Below are 23544 nucleotides of genomic sequence, written 5' to 3' on the forward strand. Positions count from 1 at the left end.
CACTTCAAGCCACTGCAGGATCTCTGAAAAAGAGAGAGATGGCCATGTAACAGGGCCAGGGCAGCAGCAGGGCCCGTGGCCTAGGGAGGCAAGGTTGGCACTAGCTGGCATGGCAAGGGCTCTCCATGTGAGCCAGGGCTCTTGGCAAATGCCCTCCTTTCCACCTGGTACTGCCAAGCAAAGTGGGTCTGAGGACTTAGCCTCTCCTAGCTCTAAGGGATCAGGAACGAATTGCAGCCAATGGAACTAAGAAAAAGGATAAGATACCCATATGGAAGAATCCAAACACCCCAGGGCCGAGAAGATTATGTCTAAGCCTCTGTATAACTCCCTCAATGCCAAGCTTTCCTCCTTTCCCTAAGCATTCATTTCACCTTTGCTAGGCGTCATGCGTGTTAAAACCTGCAAAGGATAAGGTACAATTTCTACCCTCAAGGAGCTCAGATTCCACAGTGGGGTCTTTAGCCCCAGGTGTAGAGGTGAGAACACAGACTTGGGACTTCGGGTGCCTGAGTCAGATCCCAGTCCGGCCACTCACTAGCTGAGTGACCCAAGGATTTTATTTTGCTACTCTGTGCCTGAGTATCTTCATCCGCAAAATGCAGATGACAACAGATGCTACCTCATGGAATTGCTTTGAGAAGTGAGTTACCACAGATAAAGTGCTTAGAACAGGCGTACAGTAAGCAGAATAGTATCAGCTGTTAGATAAGCAAGCATTATGGAGTATTAGTTCATAGTTATTAACCCACAGAATGTGGATAACCTTTAAAAGGAGCTGATGAATACCTTGAAATCATGTTTATAATTTATGCCCCCGTGCTCCTGCTACATGGCCATCTCTCTCTTTTTCAGAGATCCTGCAGTGGTTTTCAGAGGATGACATCCATAACTTTTGTCAAATTCTCAAAGAGGCAAAGTTGAAGGAAAGCTTAGTGAGCAAGGGGGGCTGCAGAGTCTGTAGAAGTTACACTAACCTGTGTCTTCATTTTAATCAGGCCAAGGATGAAAGCTAAATAATGCTAATAGAACTTCCTGCAATAATGGAAATAAATGTTCTCTATGGGCGCAGTCCTAAAATAGTAGCCATCGGCCACATGTGGTGACTGAGCATTTGAAATGTGGCTGGTGACACTGAAGAACTGAACTTTTAGTTTTATTTAACTGTATTATAATTCATATTTAAGCAGTCACATGTGGCTGATGGCCACAGTTCTGAACGTCATAGAGCGAGTCAGTCTGGGGAGGAAAATATCATAAAGAGAACAGAATATTCAGTGATGCAAAACGTTCCACGATGAACTCAGAAGTGAGTCCAACAACAAGATGTACTCAGCAATTTTAAGTATGGCAGGGGCGGGGGAAGGGCACACACTGGGCCACAGCACAGAAAAAGTGCAGATGCCAAAGGATGAGAGGGGCTGGGCCAGACTTTGCTTGACCTAGAGACAGAAGAAGTGCTGTATGAGTCAGGGTTCTCCAGAGAAACAGAACCCAAAGGATTCTGCATATATAAAAAGAGATTTTAAGAAATCAGCTCAAGTGATTATCAAGGTTGGCAAGTCCAGATTCTGCAGGGAGGGTCAGCAGGCTGGAAATCTAGAGAAGAGCCAATGCTGCAGTTCAAGTCCAAAAGCAACATGTCTGCTACACAAGTCCCTCTTGCTCAGGGGAAGGTCAGCCTTCTGTTCTATTCAGGCCTTCAACTGACTGAATGAGGCTCACCCACATTAAGGAGGGCAATCTGCTTTATTAGAATCCACCGATTTAAATGTGAATCTCATCCAATAAATATCCTCACAGGAACATTCAAAATAACATTGGACCACATACCTGGGCACTGTAGTCCAGCCCCAGCTGACCCATAAAATTAACCATCGCATGCAGCACTCAAGTTTTTGAGCAAGATTATCAGTAAAACTGATTTTGGCAGACTCGGTTGGGAGGCAGAAGGGAGAAGTGAAGAGGAGGCACTAGAAGGCAGGAATGTTAACTGAAAGGCTATTTCAATACTCCAGGCAAAACAGGAGGGCTTGCACCAAAGAGTGGCAATGGGGAATGAGTCATTTAATTAGCATTTGTTAAAAGAAAGTAGGAGTGGATTCTGTGACAAAACACACACACTTATACCTCTATGAGAAGCTAGCGTTTCCTCATAGTTCTCCAACACAATATAAGGGAAAGGAAGTTTTCCACACCCCATAAAAGGAGGGAAGTAATGCAGCAAAGAGATATGGGGTTTACTATGTTTCTCTACTCCAAGAAGTCCCATGCCTGTTCTGTGGGGCACATAGGCACACCTCTCTTTCCAACCCAGAATCTTTCTAGAAGACAGATAAACCACAGTACAGACACAGCAGAGTTGTTCAGCTGCCTCCCAATGTACATTCTCCCCTTCATCATTAGAAGCAACGCTGCTAGCTAAAATATCCCAAGCCAAGCCTCCCTTGCATCTACCCATGACGATGCAACTCAGTTCTGGCAATGAAACAGGAACCGTGTGTTGTTTGAGACTTCCGAGTAGACTCTTTAAAGTAGAAGGGGCATATACCCCTTCCCCTCCCTCTTTTTCTGAAATACAGATGCGATGGCTGGAGCTCTTGGAGCTATCTTGGGCCATGTGGTGACTTTGAAGATAAGTCTAAGATACCAGGATAGAGCAGTAATAGGACACTGGTTCTGAGATGACCATGGAGTCACAATACCAACCTAGACTGCCTACTTCAGGTCTTCTTTTAGGTGAGAGAAGGTATCCTTGTCTGTTCAGACCATTGCTTTTGAGTCCTCTATGACTTGCGACTAAACGCAATTCCTAGTTGATACAAGATGAGGCCATGATATTGTGTACAAAGCAATGTGATTTTCATTTGCATATTTTCAAAACTTCATGTGCAAAACTTTGCTTATTTTCTTACAGACTTAGGTGTTGGGACGAGGCCAGACAGAAGAGGAACACACAGGGACCAGTACGGTGCCTCACACCCCATGATCTCCTTCCAATAGGTGCTCTCAGAAGAGCACACTCCAGCTGCCTTTGACCACCTTGGTGGAGGGCCCGGATCAGTGTGAAAACAGACCTCCCAGTTTTCTCTGTATAAAGAGAACCTTCCCTCCTTTGGCCTGAGCCTGAGATCAAGAAATTTAAAAGATTTTGACAGACATGACTTTTAGAAATAAAAAAGGCCCAGCACCTTCTCTGCAGTGTGGTGCTTTGCCAAAGGGCTAGGAATGCACTTGAGGCAGGATATAAACTGATGAACAAATGGTATCTTTTTCTTCCATTTAAACCACTTCTTAAAAAAAGTGAAAAATACTAAGTGAAGCTTCCTAACCAAAGCTGATGGTTGTTTCACTGAAGCACTATTGACCCTTTGCTATAAGAGAATGTAAGCTCTCTAGTGCCTAAAAAAGTTTCAAATAAAAAATGAATAAACAAACAAATAAATGATCATACTAAGAAAGGCACTCTAGAATGAGGAAAAGGAGGAAGCTGGAAGGGGGCTAATGCCAGGCAGCATCTGGAAAAGTCAATGGAAAGAACAGCTGAGGAACCTACATTCTGGAAGATTCTCCAGAAGAGGCCCATTTGATGTGGCCTCTCATGGAGCCCTCCAGAATTCTGCCCGAAGCTGACCAGCTCTCCACAATTAAGCTATTGAGGGTCAGGGAGAGACAGGAAAAAACTTAGACTGGGCTACTTATCCTAGAAACCCCATTTCTTCCTAGAAAAGCCAGGCTTAGAAATCCCTAGAACAGTGAAGTGGGTATGCTGAGTCCTTGTCAGTTGTACTGAACACTCCCATATATGAATTCACTCGAAACCCACCTGAGGCAGCAAGCTAAGGAATGACAAAGCTGGGACCAGAATCCTCCACAGTTCCACATGCTAAGAATTCAGGAACCCTGAGAAGGGGCAGCTGACTCCAAAACTACTTTCCTCATTCAGCGGATGACTAACCACCACAACTTCCATCGTAGGGCTACCAGATTTGGCAGACAAAAATACAGGACTCCCAGTTAAATCTGAATTTTGGGTAAACAATTTTTTTTAGTTAAGTATGTCCCAAATATTGCATGGGGCAGAGCTATACTTTTAAAAAATGATCTGAAATTCAAATTTAACTGAGTGGCCTGTATTCTGCTTGCTGACCATATTTCTGGCTTAAACTCCACAAGGACCTTCTACCACACAGAAATGAAAACTCTGTCTGTGGCCTGGATTTCTAGGTATTTTCCTCTTGGTGTAATGGGTGTGGTTCCCATCACACACATGTCAAGAAGCTCCTGTTATGTGATAGACCCCAAGATGGGAATCAGCAGCCCCACCAGGCTAGAAGCATTGTATCCCAGGCCATGGGAATTTTTTAAAGCAAAACTACTTGAACGTCCAGAGACCATAAATCTCTGAGCCATAATGGTCATTTACTCTTCAGTGTGACTAAGTCCATCAGACCCTTAAGGGTAGATTTTCATGGAGAAGAAGGGGGGAGAATATGACGTCATGCTGGGAGGGCTGGGGGAGGAGTGGAAGAGAAAAGGAGGAAAACGGGGTGGGCAAAGGGGATCCCCGGGGTGAGAAAAGAGAACAGAAAGGTAAGCCAAAAGTGCTCAAGAGAAAAGTCACCATTTGGCCAGGGACCAAATCTTGTTGCCTGGCAACATAAAAAGGCCTACGCATGTTGACAAAACTGGTAGCTTAAATACATCCCCTACTCTGATTTTCTTCAGCTGAGAAATCAGTCACTTGCCACTCCTTTCCAGGAAATGCTGGTGGCTTTCAGAGAGGGAAGGAAGAGGGTGATTTGTGTCAACACAAGAATTTTATCAAAAATAGTTAGAGAGAAGACAACAAAAAGAAACAACCAAGGAACCTCATGGCTTTAGATACAGCACAGAACACATCCAGCTTCTCCTGTAACCACTAAACTGCGGTGACAAACCACAGCTGTTGGCTTCAGGCAGCAGCATGTCGTCCACCAAGCAGCACTTACCGAGAATCAGCTACGCCTCGGTAAAAGGCAAAAGGGGACAAGGAAAAGGGAACTGTGCCTGACAAAGCTCCCAACTGACAAGGTAATGGTGGGTGGCACCTCTGGCTTAATATTCCCTGACTGAGCCCCTGCTTGCAACTAGCCCTGCATTCCTGGCTTCCTGTCACCTGCCAGGCAGGTAAGGGTCAAATGCAAGTGGCCCGTTGCACCACCAAGACAGAAAACCTTAAGATCAGCAAGACTTCCTGTTCCAGCCCCAGCAGAGGACTCGAGAGTGGAGGCAGAGCCAGCCAAGCAGGAGGTGCAGTGAAGCCAAAGGGCAGGGGGCTTCTAACTGAAGACTCAAGACCTACTCTACATTATGAGCCTTCAACATGAGTCAGAAGCTGCCACTCTCAACATGGATCCCATCCTGATTCAAGATCATAGCCTTCTAAAATGCAGCTGCTTCTTCCCCAGAATCTCCTACCAAGAGTGTAAGGCAGGACACAGTCTCATAGGCCAGGGAGAGCTAACAGTCCATGCTCCCTTCTAGCCATAAATCACCAGGAACTCTGCTTTGCGACAGGTGCCCCATCACTCAGCTGTTTGCCCTTACTGTGAGCTGCCGGGATGATGCAGTTCCCAGGAACTGGCCTGTGGCCACCCAGTGGGAACATGATCAGGGCCACTGGGATGGACGTCACTGACCCGACTTCCTGACCTGAGTTCCACACTGAGAACTGCCACCCAGGCAGGAAAGTGGCTGAGAGGAAAAGAGAGTGATCGGGAAGAAGGGAGGCATGACGAAGTTACACTGAAGTTCCAGGAGAACTAGCGTAGAGCAACCTGAGAAGTTTCAAAGGGCCCCAAATTACTTGGAACAAGAGAGCCTCACGGATACCCCAGGGCAGAAAAGGCAGGGAACTAACTGCATAGATGAACTCAAAATCTTCCTTTAGCCCAACAAGTCAATTATTTCTCTTACCCGTTCCCCTACGATGTGTCAGTATGTAGTTCGGGCTTTCCAACAGTCGTTAAATGCCTACGTGCCAAGCACCAGGCAGGAGCCAGAACCAGGCAGATGCAAGTTCAAACCTCTGCTCCTCTCCTCACGAGGTCTGTGACGTGGACACATTACCTTTACCTCCCTGAGCCTCAGTCATTATCCCCTCCGTAAGCGTACGATAATACCACCTTGCCCTCTGCTGTGAGGACTAGATAACATACAGAAAGGACCTCGTACTACAGGCCTGAGCACCTAGTAGATCAGTAATTGAGGATGTGGGGAGCCCTCAAAATAACTCAACTTCTCTAAGCCTGTTTCCTCTTCTGCAAAAAACTACCTCACTCATGTATGTAAAGCACTTAAGAAAGTGCTTGGTACACAAAGTGTGTTAAAGTTACTTCCCCCCTCCTCTTCCCCTGCATCCTTAATCTCTGACTCAGTTCTCTCCACACACTTTTCCTCCAGTAAACTGTCACCTCCATATCACTGACTCCCAACCCCTCACGGCCCATTTGCCCTACAGTCTTGCTGATAAAATTCCCACAAAGGCACCCAGCCACTAATTTAACCTTCGAGAAAGTAAATTCAACACCTCCTTCCAAAGCTGGATCTCCACTCTCTTTCCACTTCCTACTGGTCATTCCGGCTCTTCAGGTCCCTCTGACTCATTCTCGGCAGCTGTCTAACCACTGAGTCTGCTCAAGTCTCTCTTCGTATTCTCTCAGATTAGGTCACAACACCAGGAAGGTTAATGTAAAGGCCCAAGTAATGGTCTCTGGGCTCCAAGACTAGTTTCCTCATCTGTAATATGTGGACGAAAAGGGAAGATAAACGACATCCCCTACACAGAACAGTACACATGGTGCCTAATGCAGAGATCTCAAAAGATGGTGCTGCTATGGATGTCAGGACACGACACTGGTCATCAATGCCTAATCGACTTCTCAAATACGACATAAGCCCCATATGCCAAGAGCCCACTGTGGCTGCTTTGCAGCTTCTCAACCCAGTCTGGAAACCAGGCCAAGGCTGCCAGGTGCTCCTCTGTCGACCACATCGTTCCTTCCCTATCTGTCCCCTTCAGCGTGCCTAAGGCTCTCTTTCTACACACTTACTTATATCCACACTGAATTCCTTCTCTGATCTCAGCTGTTCTGTCCTTTCTACCCAGATGCTCTCCTGTGCTCTAAGGATCAGGTGTGCCTTTGTCCCCAGGACGGACACACACACACACACACACACACACACACACACTAACAACCAGAGTGACCTCACTCCTCCGGCTTCTTCCGCACCGTGTCCACACCCACACCACGTGGTTCATTCAGCTCTCTAACAAACAAGCCTTCCCACAGGGCTCTTCATTGGGTGAGTACAGTAAATTCTTATCGGTCACGGATTCCATATTTGCAAATTTGCCTACTTTATTTGTAACCCCAAAATCAGTATTTATGGTGCTTTCAGGGTCATTCCTGGACCCACGCTCAGTAACAAAAACGTTGAGTCACTCGCCGTGCACATTCCCAGCTGAGGTCTAACAAGGTGACACTCTGCCTTCTTTCAGCTCCTATACTGTAAACGACTGTCCATCTCACAGTCTGTTTAGTGCCGCATTTTTTACATTTTTGTGCTTTTTTGTTGGTGATTCGGTTGTTTAAATTGGCCCCCAAGCTTTGTGCTGAAGTGCTGTCCAGTGTTCCTAAGCCCAAGAAGGCTGTGATGTGCTTTACATTGAAAAATAGTTTTCTATAAGTGTCACTTAGATAAGGCATGAGTCATGGTGCTGCTGGCGGTGAGTTCAATGGGAATGAATCAACAATATGGTACATCCAGAAAAAGGAAGAGGAAATTTGCAGATCCAATATTAGAGGTCACTCCAGTAAATGCTAAAATAAAGTCTACGGGTGCACGACGAACTATGGAAAAGTGGCTAAATTTGTGGACTCTATTTGGCATCAATGCGGGAGAGGTCACAACCAATTAAAAAAGTGTAGTGGGCAATACTGTGCGAGGCTGAAAGCCAAAGAAATTTGCAGTTACGTCGCCCAGGGTCAGAAAAATATTTAACCCTTCTTGGTTAGTGGTTTATTATAAAGCAATAATGTACGCATGAGCCAAAGAACGAAGGCAGTCTTTAGAAACTTTTGATTTAAAAAAAAAAAAAAAAGGATTCTCTTCTGGAGCCTCTAGAAGGAATGTAGTCCTGCCGACACTTTAATATTAGGACTTCGGACCTTTGGAACTATAAGAGAATAAATCTATGTTGCTTTAAGCCAAAAAAATAAATAAAAATGAAATACATAATTATTTGTAAAAAAAATACATATATTAAGGTGTCTTTAAAGAGAAACACACATAAAACAAGATTATGTATGGATCAGTTGATGAAAATGCGACCGACCAGAGGCTCTCAGGAACTTGACCTTGTATTCCCACTAGGAGCAATGCCTCGGTAGAATGCCTCATTAATTCAGTGTCCATGGTAACGTCAGAGAACATAGCCATCCTGAGTAATGATGATGGACTGTAATTACCTACACCTTAAAACCACCTTGCTTATGTATGTAGATGGCACTCCTGGAACATACACAGCACATTTTATGCTCCACAATGGCCAGGTCAGACAAAGGGGAGATGCTCAGGAAATACTCTGAAACACACTTTTTTATCTGCCAATCCACCGGCCCACTGTGACGCTTCCATAGTCTCACTCCATTTTCCAAATGGAGGAGGGAAAAACCCACCCTTTCATCCAGATCAGGAACAAAGATTCTACATTTGCCCCAAACACACCATCTCACACACTTTTAAAAGTCTGCTAAGAGGGGAATGTCAGCTCCAGAGTCAGGGTCTCAGTTCTGTTCCTGACAAGTGGCTAAAACAGTGTCTGACAATTAGAAAAAAACGAAGTAAATATTCATTGAATAAAATAATAAATTAGAAGGAAAAAAATCCCTAGACAAGTAAAGAGAGTAATTACTCACACTTGACATATCCTTGAGTTTATGTCCTGGGCCTCTCATTCTCCACTTAAAGAAGGTCTTCTGTTAACAATGTCTGGAATTTTCCCGACAAAGGAATGCTACAGCACTCTGCTTAACATAGGAATTCAGGAGATTGAATGCATTTGACCTGTTTCATTTCTTGGGAAACATGACTCCCCAACCATTCGAGGCCCTCTCACATCATCTGCTTGTGCTTAGAGGGCTTTGGAGCAGTCAGACAGTAAGTCAGCTATTTCCTCCTCATCCTCTGGCACGTTTTATCCTCAACAAGCAACTCAGCATGTACTCGACCTGCCTGGGGTCACCCTTCTGTCCTCATAGTCTCTACATCTTCCATACTCTCTCCCAACCAGCAAAGGTCTGTTCTTCCTATCCACAGGTTTTTGTGGTGGTGGTGGTTGTTTTTGTTTTTGTTTTTTTTTAAGATAGCAGATTCAACATAAAGATACAATATCTGACAGAAACTATGTCTGGAATAAGAATAACTTACATTCTTTTTCTTCGATCCAAATTCTTTGCATGTACTCATTTAATACTATGGTAATTTGCAAAAAAAAATGGCTATAATACTTTACGGGTAGTTTATTTTTTCCCGCCTCTTGAATTTGGACTGGCTATGTGACTTACTCTACCCAATGGGCAAATGTGATGCAAAAAGAGGCTTGAAAAGGACTTGACCTTTTGTTCTTGGAATCCAAACACCATGTGAGGAAGCCCATACAAACTGCTGGATGAGACGCACGTGATCCAGTCACCCCTGACACCTCAGCTGACAATCAACCAACTTCTTGAGGAATAAAACCATCTAAGATCAGCCAGACTCCACCCAACTCACCAACTGATTGCATATATGCATAAGATCAGCCACAACTAAAATAAGAAAAACTGCCCAGAAAAATCATAAGCTAAATAAGTGCTTTAAGCCACTAAGTTTGGAGTGGTTTGTTTCACGGCAAAAGCTAAGTGATACACAACTCCATTTTACAGATGAAGAAATTGAGGCGCAGAGATTAAGTAACCTGCTGAGGTCTCGCAGCTATTAAGTGGTGAGTTGGAATTAAAACACAGGCAGTATTAAAAAAAAAAAAAAAAAAAACCCAGAAAAACCACACTGGCAGTCCGGCTCCAGAGGCTAAGCTTTACTAGTTGTCCACAGCTGAGTCATTCTACAAATTTCAAATGTTTCCCCAATCACCTACTTCCCTAACGGAGGTTAAATATATAGAACATGAACTCACATGGCCCCATAAACACAAAACAGACAACTTCCAGCACTGAATAACCCTCATTATTTTGCATTTTTGCTGCCCTTCAGGTTAGCGAAGCACTCTGCTCTCTTCTGACACATTCCAACCATTTAAAAATAAAAGAGTTGCCCAAATGTCCATTTCCAGATGAATGAACAAAATATGATCTATACATACAGTGGAATATTATTCAGCCTTAAAAGGGAATGAAATTCTAATATACACTATAAGATGGATACACCTTGAAGAGATGATGCTAGGTGAAATAAACCAGTCACAAAAAGACAAGTATTGCATAATTCCACTTATATGGGGTACACAGAGTAGTGAAATTCATGGAGATAGAAAGTAGAATGGTGGTTGCCAAGGGCTGAGGGAAAGGAAAAAATGAGAAGTTATTTAATGAGTACAAAGTTTCAGTTTACAAAAATAAAGTTCTGGAGATGGGTGGTGGTGACAGTTGCACAACCATATGAATGTACTTAATGCTACTGAATCATACACTTTAAAATGGTAAATCTTACATACGGTTTACCATGATTTTTAAAAAGAAAACAATTACGAGGGTTGGGGCTGGTGGTGATAAAATGACAGACCCAGGGCCCGTGTTAGACCAGTTAAGAACCCAGGAAGCAAAGTAGGCAAGACACACTCTGCCATTCAGGTTTTCCTGAGCCACACGGGCTGCACCCCCTTATCTGAATGTTCCTGCCACACACTGAAGACCAGATGGGCTGGCAGATCTGTCAAAGCTGCCTTAAAAACAAGCTCTAACTCAAGGACAAAAACTCTCAAATAAATCAAAGCCAGTTCTCTTTGCCCACCTCAGCCCAGGATGAAAAGAAAAAAAAAGCCATCTTCTACCTCTTCTTGGAAGAATTTGGACTGGATTTCCAAAATCACAGGATTGAATCTGACTCATCAGTAGGAAAATGAGCTGACATCAGGAACAATACAGGTAATGCACATTTTTGATCGGCAGACAGAATTTCTACTGGTCTGACAATTACAAATCTTTGTAAACTCTATAGATAGCCAAGCTTTGGAGAAGTCTTTCCCTTTTAAGTCTCCATTATTCCACTGAGACTCTGGATGGATGGACATGGGCATTCTAGACATATTGTAAAAACACCAGTATGATCTCTTATTTTAAAAAAAGAGATAAACATTAAATATTAACAGAAAGTATGGGAACTTATTTCCTTTTTGCCTATTTTCTAAATTTTCTATTAACAAAATGTTTTTTAACGAGCTGAAACCTAAGCTCATGTAGGTATTCCATCGTTAAACATGTTATCTCTTTTAAGTCCTAAGGACGACCTCATGAGGCTGATCCTGTGACCATCACAGCTTCATAGACGAGGATGCCGAGGCTCTGGAAATGCAGTGCCTCATGACACGCACTGGAAGGAGATGCCTTGAAGGCCATCTCTCAGAGACCCTGCCTACTCTACACAGTCAGAGGGGGTTGTAAATATAGAAAGGAAGGGGGTAGAGTAAAACCAAAGGAAAAAAAACAGGAAACCCCACTTGGCAGCAGCTGGAGGTGGGCCCCACCCCTTCACCAACAGGAAGGTCAGAGGATGCTGGTGCACAGACAGACTCAGCCACCTGGCCCAAGCCCAGACAGCTCCCATCCGCAGAGATGAAATGTGACATCCGTGCCCAGCCTCAGCCTTTGAGCATCTTTCCAGGTCCTCAGCTACAGACCAACCAAGTCCCTTGGGGTTGAGGGGTAGGGGTCACTCTGCATCTTCTCCACCCTTCATCTTTCTGCCCCACCTGCAAAAAGGCAGGAGTTTAAGGGGAGAGTTTACGGGCACAAAGCCAGGCAGGATTCCCTCAACATTCACCTTGGCCTCTGCCAGCTGACAGTGAGTCAGTCACCAGCCCCCAGGGTCCAGGTATTATCTGATTAGACCTGATGACTCAGTGGCTTGTCCACTGGCCAAGAGAAGGGTTGAGAGCAATGAGCGATGCCACAATTCACTACTGCCTAGCAGTGGGGCCCACTCAACCCAGCTCTCTCCTACCTCTGTTCCCATCAAAGACTGGGGTATGGAAAAGAAAAGAATGATATTGAATCTACTCTGGATGTGTCACAACCAATTGAGGACCCGGCCACCAAATTAGATTTGAGTGAAGCCAACCCAGATGAAGCCGAATTTGACAATCATATTCCTACCCCTCTGCTTACCTAGGTGGGGGCAGGAAAGAGTGGCGAGTAAAGGGGCAATGGAGAGGAAAAGCTCGAAATACCAAGGAGGGGCGGGGGGGCAGGGAAATGGGTGGGGGTGGTCTGTGGGTGGCCAGACCACACCGTTCACTCATTGGTTCATTTTTCGTTTGCTCGGTGTTTGAACGCCTTCTGTATGCTGGCATTGCGAATATGGCAATGAAGCAAACAGATCAAATTCCCTGTCCCTGTGGCGCTTCGTTACTGTAAACAAATACATGATAACAAGTCAGAGGTGAGGAGCGCTATGGAGAAAAAGCCAATCAAGGAATGAGGGCTGGGGGTGCTGGAGATGGCTGATTGACAGTTATCACTTAAACGTTAGCCCAGGAAGCCGTTAGCCCAGGAAGCCGTCGTTGACAAAGCGACTGTTCAGCAGAAACCTGAAGGAGATGAGGGAGTGGACCATGCAAATTCCAGGGTAGAGATGACAACAAACAGAGGCAACAGCAGGTTCAAAGACTTAGAGGTGGGAGCACATTTGACATCAGCACAGACAAAGGAGGACGCCACCCATCGTCAGGGGCTGGCGACCTGATGGGCCAGCGTTCAGAGGACCCTGAACGTGTAGGTCCATTTAGCCAGCCCTGCCCCAAAACCCCGGGTTTTCCCCGGGGTAGGGAAGCCACTGCCCAGTCCCCGAGGAGCTGCTTTAACAGACCTCTTAAACCGTGTCAAGGCACAAGCACACAGATGTTTTTAATAGACATTTGCGAGCTCGAAAGAATCAGAGGATAAGAAGTTCAAGTGTTGAAGACTTTTAGGAATGAAGATTTCATGACCTCCTAGGTATCGATTCAATGTTCAACTTATAAGAAACCTCTCCCCAAACCTAACCTGAATCCTTCCTACTGTAACTTTAGATCAAGAACAGTACTGCCCTGGATTACAGTGAGTGGGACACAGCCCACCTTGGAGGGCGCCTGAAAGACTGATGGGACACAGGCACTTTGGAGAGAGGATGCTCAGGGTTCTGGAGCTTCTGGCATGTAGTAGGCACCGACGGGTAAGTGTCAGGGTTCTCTTCCTTCCCCATTCACAGAGCCTGGCTAGCAGAGTCTGAGAGGTGACACAGGAACACCCTGCATTACAGCAGTGGCCATCCAAGGAAGACACACTCTGAAATCAGAACCCATTTCCACGTGGCCCCAGCTATCACCTGACCACAGCTCCCTTCTGCCTCCCATGTTCTGGTCTTGGTCTCTCAGTTGCCTGTTTGGACTCTCAGAACAAAGAACTGATGTTTCAAGAGAAGCAAATAGCTAATTATTCCCAAACCAGGGAGGAGAACGCGAGGGAGGAAGTATTCCTCCCACTGACTGACAGGCAATCTTCAGGAAAGGGCAGAGAATGAGCCTGGCCTCTGGACACACCCTTCCCTCATCTGCAGGAGCTGGCCCAGCTGCCTGGGAAGTGGACCTGGGCGCCAATTCCAGCAGAAAAGCGGTGCCCACTCACGGGGCCATCCAAATGCCAACATCTACACTCTATTAATAGTATCAAGAGCTAGAACAAAGGCAGGCTGTGGGGGGAGGAAAAATAAGAGGCTGACTTCAAACGCAGCTGTTTACAAAGCCCTGGCCATCCCCCATCACACAGGACTCGCGCCTCTAACCTTCGGGGGGAGACACAGGAGTGAGAAGGTGCAGCTGAGCACGGGTGGGGTGGTGGGCAGAGGCAGGAGAGGCCTGCGGGACCATCTTACCTGCCGCGCCACCCTCCGCGCCTCCCAGTAGGGCTTCGAGTCTTCCACGGCTTTGCCGATTTTCTTCACCAGTTCGTCCAGTTTCACCGTTGCTTCAACCAGAACAGAGCGGAACTTCTGACGAGCATCCTGCCAGGATACCGAGAAAACACAATTCAGACTTAAGAAGGAATCTGCAAAATGCTGCCTGACCCTACCAGAAACACCAAGGATGGATTTCACACAACCTACGAGCCCCTAAATGAATACCTTCACAAAACAGGGTCCACAGCAGCACCACCCAAAAGAAGTCTCTGTGATGCTGGAAATGTTCTGGCATCTGTACTGTCTGGTACGGTAGCCACTAGCCACGTGTGGCTATTGAGCACTTGAAATTGGCTAGTGAGACTAAGAAAATGAGTTTTATTTCATTTTAATGAAATATATTTAAATTTAAAAAATAAATGTGGCTAGTGACTCTTATATTGGATAGCACAGGCCAGATTAAAAAGCTCTGCCCAAGTCCTCAAGGGAAGATGTCCAGTTGGGCTACTCTGCAGCTTTAGTCCATAATGATGGCACCCTTTCCAAGCCCCCAACGAAGTCCTCAATCATATGACCACATGACCAACATTAAACACCGAGTACAAATTTCCCACACACCAGACCCTTCCTGGGCCTCAGGCTTGGTCCCTGCCTTCAGGGCACTTCTGGTGGGCGAGTCAGGCATTTATAGCCTGTTCCAGAGAAGTCTGTGCCAGGGCAGTGCTGGTACAGGTGCCATAGAACCCAGCAGTGGAGAACCCAGCAATAGGCCAGATAAGATGGGAGTCCACTGGGAGACTCATGGAAAACTTCTGGAGGAACATCTACACAGACGTCTGCGGGCACTTGGGGGAGGGAGAGAAAATACCGAATGAGTCCCAAACAGGCAGCAGAGCCATCAGCCAGAGGGGAGAGGGAGTGGCATGGTGTTTTCAAGAAAGGGAAGGAAGCTGAAAGTCTGGAATGTGGAGAATGGCAAGAGATAAGGGTGGCCACCCATCCTGGAGACAGCCACTATCAATTTGGGCTCGACAGATAAGAGTTAGGAGGGAGGAAGAACAGGCAGGTGGGCCGTGCCAGGCTCCAGCACATTGCGGAAGCCAAGAAACCAGACCCATGGACATCACAAGGAGGGAGAAAAATTTTTAAAAAGAAATTTAGTCCTGTAGACGTCTAGGACGTATTGGAGGGTCAGGTCAGCATCTCACAGACCCCACATCCCCTCTAACTCTTTTTCCCTTTGGGGTTTACCTGACACAGCCACGCCTTGCACCACGACGCGCACATGCACGTGTTTCAGAAAGGGGAAATGGATACCAAGAGGAGAATGAACAGCACATGATCACCAGCCATGGGCCTTTCCCAAGACCACAATGCTGGTGAAACACGTGTGTTCCACTGGCTGCAAAGGGCCTGCCTCCCAAGTAACTATCTAAAAACTAATTATAACCATCGAATTGCAGGGGCCTGTTGGGCCAATGGGATGGCTCATGGGGGTGAAGGAGGCCCTGATCATTTCTAATTTCATTCCCCACTGTTATACCAGACACTTCTGACAGTGGCCTTGGTCCCTTACCCCAATCCTACATCACCATCATCACCATTATCATATCATCATAACATCATAACTTCATCATCATCATCATATCATCATGATCATGATCATCATCATCATCATCATCATCATCACCATCATTATCATCATCATCATCTTCTTAATTTTCTCTGCCTTCTCTCCCATGTAGCCAGGCCTGCAGTCACCCACTACACCTTCTGAAGACAGGGAACAAGGCTTGTCCTCCAGAGAACGTGCTGCAGCTGCATTAGGGCCGCCAGGGACCAGCAAAGCCCCCAAGCTTCTGTTGGGCTTGATGTCCCGTATGGGGGAGATAGCATGTTGTCTAAAGTCTGGGATTTTTATCAGAGATGGATCCAATCCTGACTAAACCTCTTTTTGTGAGGCCCTAAACAGGTAATGTCTTTATGAACCATTTTTATTCCCTACAAAACAGTTACTTTCCATGTCATAGGGAAGGCTGTTAGAAGGAATAAGGGAGAATGCAAATATAAAACATCTAATGTTCCTGGGCACAAGTAGGTGCCCCATATGTATACAATTTTTCCCCAGCATGAAGAGAGACCTGTGATCATATTTAAAAACACAGAGTGGGGTCTCTCCAGGGCAAGGGTAGTTGGCATGAATACATAGCAACCTGTTACACTGTGTAAGCACCAGAGGTCTCCCACCACATCCAGACCACAAGTTAGAAAACTGAGGGGCAGATCAGTCGGCATGTACCCCAGGGAAGATCACATCATCAACCAGTATCCTGTGAACCAACAGGCTTAGTGCCTTTGGCTTATATGTTATGTATCAAATGTCAGGAAAAAATCCATAATTTTTTTTTTGATGGGCATTCTCAAATTTCTCATTACGAAAACAAATCAGATGATCTGGCAACCACTGGCTAGTAGAGTGAAGATGCCCCCTGAGATAGAAACTGACCTTTCCGGTCACCCACCACCCTGTGCCCGGATCACACCAGGCCTGCTCCACTCATTTAGGTTCCCTGCCAGCCTCTAGGGACTTCTGATTTGCTAAGAGCTGTTCTGGGTACTAATGAATATAACCCGCCTACTCTGCCTTTCTCAGACAGAGGGATGCAGAGGACAGGCAGACAGTTTACTAAGTGTCACACACTATCGTAAATGCTTAATTCCATCAATTTCTGCTAACAACCTTATCGGGTAGGTGCTATTGTTGTTATTCACATTTTACAAAAAGGGAAACTGAGGCACATAGAGAATAAGTAACTTGCCCAAAATCACAGAACCGGGAAACGGCAGAGCCAAGATTTAAACTCAAGCAGTAAATAAGTACAATGGAGTGTGATGAGTACTGAGACCTCGGTATCCACACTATTACCCACAAAAGACACACAGCTGGGAAGGCCACACAAAGAAAGAGTCATCTAAGTCAGACCTTGAAGAAAGGGGGATTTCACCAGTCAGAGAAGGAAGGATATTAGAGACTGAGGGACTAGCATGGGCAAAGAATGGCGGTAGGAGGTTTGGAGGGGGTTGGAGCCAGGAAAGGCATATGTGCCACGTTAAGGCATTTGAATTTTATCCCATGCACAATGGGGAGCATAGTGGATTTTTTCAAGCAAGTCTCAATGTAATTTCATGTACCCTTTGTCAGAAATGACAGAAGAATACTTTCTACCACAAAAAAGTAAAAGCAAGCATAATTTACTGGATGGCTGCATTGTCACCTACACAGCTGTGATCATGTAAACACTGAATACTGACTACAATATAATTATGATGGGAGGAAAGAGAATGGGAAAAATAGGTAGAGACAGAGGAAGGAAAAACACTAAAACCATTTCTTCCATAGTGGGATGTTGACAAATGACTAAAACTGAAAAATCAAGAAGGAGCCACATTTAGCCCACTATTTAGAGTCATAAAAGTAAAGTAAATGCCTACATAACCAGCTAAAATATGTTAAACTGATCAATTAAACTGCCTCTAAGGGAGAAAAAAATGGGGGCGGGGTAGGAGGATGAAATAGCAGTGGTAGGTTGTGTTTGCCTTTTGTTTTTTTTTTAATTATGGCAAAATACCACCGTGATTTTTAAGCAGAGGCATGACCTGATCAGATCTGGGTTTCACCAAAGAGTGAACTGGGTGGTTCCAGTGAGCAGATGCAGGGACCACCAGCCTGGTTAAGTGTGTTACCATCAAAGGGTATTGAACCCAAGAGACTTGATTTGAGATCAGCGTTTCCCTCCGTAAATGAGGCTGTGTTGCCAGGGATGATGAAGCATGACTGGCTGACGTCCAACCCCAACAAGCCTATTCATCTAAAGCACATTAAAAGCTAAACACAAAGCTAGCCTTCTTCCCGATAAGAATAAGTGAACCCAGTTCTCTTACCATTCAACAAGAGGATCATAGCTGCTTGAATGACAATCTTCCACAAATATTGGGGAGTGGGAGCCCGCAAACCAAATTCTTTCCTGCCTGTCCAACTATAACAGCCCTGATTTTCTTGGGCCTCACCCTGGTCCCAAAAGTGGTCACGCAACCCTGGCCTGGCCAATCAGATATGGATACTCCTAGCCTCGGTGACTGTTGAGGGAGGACATCAGGACCAATGACCCATCAGGACCAATAAGACTTCAAGCTGGGACTTCCCTGAAACTGTTAGAAAGAGGAACTTTTTCCCACAGAGATGGCTGAGTGGATAGAATAAAAGCCTGAAGCAGATGGCAGCCACCTAGGAATCATGAAGGAAGAGCCTGACAGAGAAAGAAAGCGAAGGAAGGATAGGGGAAGGGAGGAAAGAAGACATTTTGAACTTCTAGACCTAACAATGCTTTATAGTCTAACCCCATATTCCACCTTCTTCTGAGCCAAACTAGCACACACACTCCCAACTGTCACCATTGCTTTATGTTATGTTAGTTAGAATTGGATTTTTGTCACTTGCAATTGAATTAAGCCTTTAAAAAAGACTGAAGCATATGCCTCAAGGTAGTCATATTAATAGAGACAGGGAGGGGAGGGTCAAGCTACAGTCCATACCATGGCAAAGCACTGTAATTAAATACGGTTAACTGCTGGAGGGCTTCTGACCCTGACAATAAAGCCAAATTTATAAGGAGCAGGGTCTAGGGAACTTAATTCAATCTAACCTGCATACAGCTTCCCTTTAAATCCACCTTAAAGCCAGCTTGCTTCAACTGATTTTGGGCTTTTTGCCTATTTCCTAGTCTGAGAAAAGAGTCCACCATGGTCCTCTGTCTCCTACAATTATAGGCAAACCTGTTTCCCAAGATCAGAATGGCAGATGCTTCCAGGAAAGTCCGGGGAGGAGAGAAAGCTGTTTTCTCCGTGACAAATGATCCATGAAGGGAAGCAGTCACAAGTACAAACTCACCTTGGAAGAACGAGCAGACCTTTCACCAGTCAAGAAAAATGAGGCATTTACCCTTCAGGGCTGTTTGCCAGCTAATTTTTTTAGATCGGCTCTTGAAAGAGTTCTAAAAAGGGTTCCTTCTGCTTAGATGAGGCCTCAGACCTTCCAATCTGAAAACTGTGTCACATCCATTAAGTGACTCAGACTGAGGGCAATTTATTCAAGCAAAGAACTGCTGAGGGTGGCACAGCCTCCCTTGTCTGAATGTGTCAGTGTGTCAAAAATACAGCCCTGTATCAGATGAGAACTCCAGATAAACCAAACCAGCCAGCACCTGTGTGCCTTGGAAACAGGGTGCCAAGTGTCATCACACTGGGGACAGGGGCCCTATTTTCTGGCCAATTCATTCGCCTAAGCTTCAATTATCTGACCTGTAAGCTGAGAATGACAGCCTTTCCCCTTCACAGCGGTGTCCCCAGAATCAAGTGAGATTAAGATAGGATGTCAGTCTTTAAAAATAACTGTCCTACAAATTAAAGATGACACCACACTTCAAAAGATCCTTAGTAATGTCATTTATAAATACACCGTTTTCAGTTTGTAGAGAGGTATTTCACAGGCATTGCCTATACCTCACAACAACCTGTCAGGCAGGCTCAGCAAGAATGAGCCTCCCAGTCTACAGATAAGAGAACTGGAACCCTGGGGGTGAAGTGCTGTTTCGCCTGAAGTCACAGGCAGGAGTGTCAGACTTCAGACAAAAGCACAGACCTTTAGTTTTTGAGTCTCTTAATCCAATGTGCATTTCACTTCACTAGCAGTTCTCAAAATGTGAGCTGGAGGACATGGAGTGGAGATCAGGGATAAATGGAGGTCCCCAAGACCTTTTCTAGAAGTCTGCAAGGCCAAAACTATGTTCATAATCAAGTTACACTTATTTACCTTTTTCGTCTTCTTTCTCTTATGAGTGTTCAATGAGTTTTCCATGAGGTTTCCACAGGCTACTTGATATGTGACATCGTAAGAGACGGAACACAGAGCAGACATGAGAATCTAGCTCTTCTATTAAGTCAGACATGAAAGGGACTTGTAAAAAACATAAAACTATTACTTTCTTGTCACATTTTTTCGTTTGAGAACATATTAATAAAACATATAATTTATGTTGACATGTAATAGGTTTACTATTGTTTTTAATGAATACGACTTCTAAAAACTTAATTTTAATGTCTAACATGGCAACTATTATAGGTATTACCCACAAAAGCAAAAGGTCTCTGAGGTACTCAATGATTACAAGAGTGTAGCGGGGCCCTGAGGCTAAGAAGCATCAGATCAGGCCCGCTGTGTGGCACCAAGCCAGACCATGCCCCTTGGGCCTGCTCTACAAAGACCTTTCTCATAGGAGAAACACCTGTGTATTCTCAATAACAAAGAAGGGTTACTTACTCTTTCTCAGGTCTTTTTTTAATCCTGCCTGTCACTGAGAAAGCCTCCCTTGGGTGCTACTTTGTCTTCACGATACCTTCTGCACTTCTTTGTATTGGTTCCGCTTATCTCTTTTCTAAGAAGGGAGTGGGCTAGTCTGGGTTCAGAGCCTTCCAGAGAGAAGGGAATCTGCTCCAATTTGATAAGCAAAATAATAAATAAATCCACTAGAAACAAAGAGCATTGCTTTGAAAGTCACCAAGCTGTGCCCTTATGAGATGGTCACTCTAGATCACACATATACATCTAATCCTTCAATAAAACTCAAAATGCATTTCCCTTTAATGGCTTTCCACTTAGAGTTGTGAATTCTCCTTTTCAAACTGAAGTAAAAACGTGATTCAATTTAAAGGAAAATATGGAATAAACAGTATATATGGAAAAGTAGGATAAGGCAAAAATTACGACAGCGGCAGGAGAATAACTAGTTAGGATCGTAAAGCCCGTTAGCAGGAACATTCTCGAACTACATAATAAAAGGCACCACTGGAAACATTCTGACTTACTGATCAGTTAGTTATAAGACACCTGAAGCGTTCTTAAGTTTACTACAAATCATGTTTTCTGTTCGTCCATTCAACCTATCCTTTAAGAGCACTTGAGGCGGCTACTAAAACACACTAAAAAAACACTTTAAATAGTAGTTGGGTGAAAAGGGAGTTAAGTGCTCTCAATGCTGTCTGAGGAACTTTCTGCAATAATGGAAATGTCCTGTGTTGCCCAATACAAAGGCCACTGGCACCAAGTGGCTGCATGAAAACTTGAAATGTGGCTAATGCATTTTTTATTAAATTTTAATTTTTTATTTCACTCTGCTTCTCCACTTTGCAATGCTCCCCGGGCCCTCCAGCTGCCTTCTCTCCTTGCCTCTGCCCAGTTTTTCCTCCCTCAGCCCCAGCTCCCACAGACAGTGGCTTTCCCAGCCCTGTGAGATGAGAAGCCAGGACAATCTGATTTCACCTACAGGAATTTTGCAGCAGAGGCAGAATCAGGAAAAAAATGTACCAAGGTACAGTCGAGGCCAAGGGAGTCAAACCAGAAAGGCAAAGTACTGGGAGGAAGAAGAGGTGGCAAAGGGGCGAGGACAGAAAACCACAAGGGAGCTGGAGCCAGCCCCGTCAAGGGCCACCACACTCCCAATCACCGCCTGGGCCTAATTCCACATCGGCGACTTTCATCCAACCAGAAGACCCTGGTTTAAACAGCTCCAAAGGGGTGGAAACAGTCACAGAAAAGAAAAAATAGAAAAGACCAGGGCCATCAAGTGGGGAGAAGTCAGAATCATTGCTGGAGACCAGGTGCCTAAGTCCCCTTCCTTTGGACTTTCTCCACCTCAAGCCCTGACTTCAGTAGCAGAGGCCTCTCTGGGTGTCTGCCAAGCTCACCACTACTTTCTGTGGGGGACCGTCCCCCACACGTCAGGCAGAACCTTGCTTGCCACCATGTGTCTGATACAAGACCCTCTCTCAGGAACCGGAACTGAGGAAGCCAGAAGAGGGAGAGACACAAATGAGAGAGAGAGAGAGAGAGAGAGAGAGAGAGAGAGAAAGAGTGTGTGTGTGTGTGTGTGAGAGAGAGTGTGTGTGAGTGTGAGTGTGCGTGTGTGTGTGTGAGTGTGAGTGTGTGTGTGTGTGAGTGTGTGTGTGTGTGTGTGAGAGAGAGAGAGAGAGAGAGAGAGAGAGAGATTGAGAGAGAGAGAGAGAGAGAGAGAGAGAGAGAGAGAGAGAGAGATTGAGAGAGAGAGAGAGAAGCAAAAAGAGAGAACACCAGGAAGCAGCAGAGGAAGGGTAGTAAGAGGTAATCTGGTTCCTGACTCTAATCCTGCAATCACATGCCCATATAATTTATCAATAAAATCAAGGCACTTTCGAGAGTGAGGAAAAGCACTATTAATAATTATGCTGGGACGACAGGCTTAAACCAAGACTGTCAGGACAAACTGGGATGTGTGGTCACCTATGCTTAAGGCCCTGTGATGCTTCCCTCCCTTGGGTTCCAAGAAAGACTCCTTTAACCTTTCAGAAAAATCCCTTTCATTTAAACTGTTTGAATGGTTGTGGGACAAAGTGTAGGGAGTTCTAATCCCAGCTTGGGCACTGCCCAGCTACAGACCCAGGGGCAGGGCCTATGCAGCTCGAGGGCCTTGGTGAGCACACCGTCCATTCTGGTTCTGACCCACCAAGGGGTCCCTTCCACCAAGAGGGAAAAAAGGAAAGGAACGAAAGTGGGGGGTCGACAGTGTTTCCTGCTGTACATTTCCCTCTTGAGTTTAACAAGGTCTTGGAGCTTTTTTTAAGCCTAATGTGGAACTGTGTCCCTCCTACCCAGAGGGCTCTGGTTTGGAACTCTAATTTCAATATAGGATGTTTCCAAAGAAGCATGTGGGCACCCAGTCCCGTCTCCCAGAACATCACAGCCCGCCACAGCTGTCCCGCCAGAATGGACCACACAGCTTCCTTTGAAGCGATGGCCAATGTCAAGATTGCATAGCCAAGGAGAAGCATTCCATTTGGAGGCTTGGTTAAGACAGCTGTCAGATCTGGGAGTGGGGAAAAAAAAAAACTTTTTTTTTTTTTTTTAATGTTTAACTTAAAATGATGCCCTGAAATACTTCAGCGTGTATTTCCTAAAAATGAGGACATTCTCCTACGTCACCAGAGTACAAGAATCAAGATCAGAAAATTAACATTGATGCGAGGCTGTCAATCTGGCCTGTGACTTTATAAAAATTTCATCAACTCTCCCTCTAATGTCTTTTATAATAAAGGGAAAAAATTTTTTCTGGTCCAGGATCCAACCTACGATTCACACCTTGCATTTAGTTGTCATCTCTCTCTAGTCTCTTCTAACCTGGAACAGTTCTTCAGTCTTTGTCTTTCATGGCCTTGATATTTTTTAAAGATAAGCTAGTTATTTTCTAGAATGTCTGTCAA

At 45.1% G+C, this 23544-nt stretch overlaps 1 protein-coding gene across 2 annotated transcripts in view; it reads right to left on the minus strand.

Annotated features, from left to right (window-relative positions):
- SH3BP5 (SH3 domain binding protein 5) overlaps positions 1–23544 on the minus strand; it is a 65550-nt gene that overhangs the window by 26298 nt on the left and 15708 nt on the right. Inside the window, exon 3 of one of the 2 annotated variants that reach the window (XM_011385989.1) lies at positions 14173–14301. In XM_011385989.1, coding sequence (XP_011384291.1) covers positions 14173–14301 — 129 coding nt within the window. Of the gene's footprint in view, positions 1–8963; positions 9064–14172; positions 14302–23544 lie in introns of those variants that run through there. The other variant, XM_023530259.1, reaches the window with a different exon arrangement.

This window comes from Pteropus vampyrus, unplaced genomic scaffold (genome assembly GCF_000151845.1).
Source record: "Pteropus vampyrus isolate Shadow unplaced genomic scaffold, Pvam_2.0 Scaffold1, whole genome shotgun sequence".
Classification (NCBI taxonomy): domain Eukaryota; kingdom Metazoa; phylum Chordata; class Mammalia; order Chiroptera; family Pteropodidae; genus Pteropus; species Pteropus vampyrus.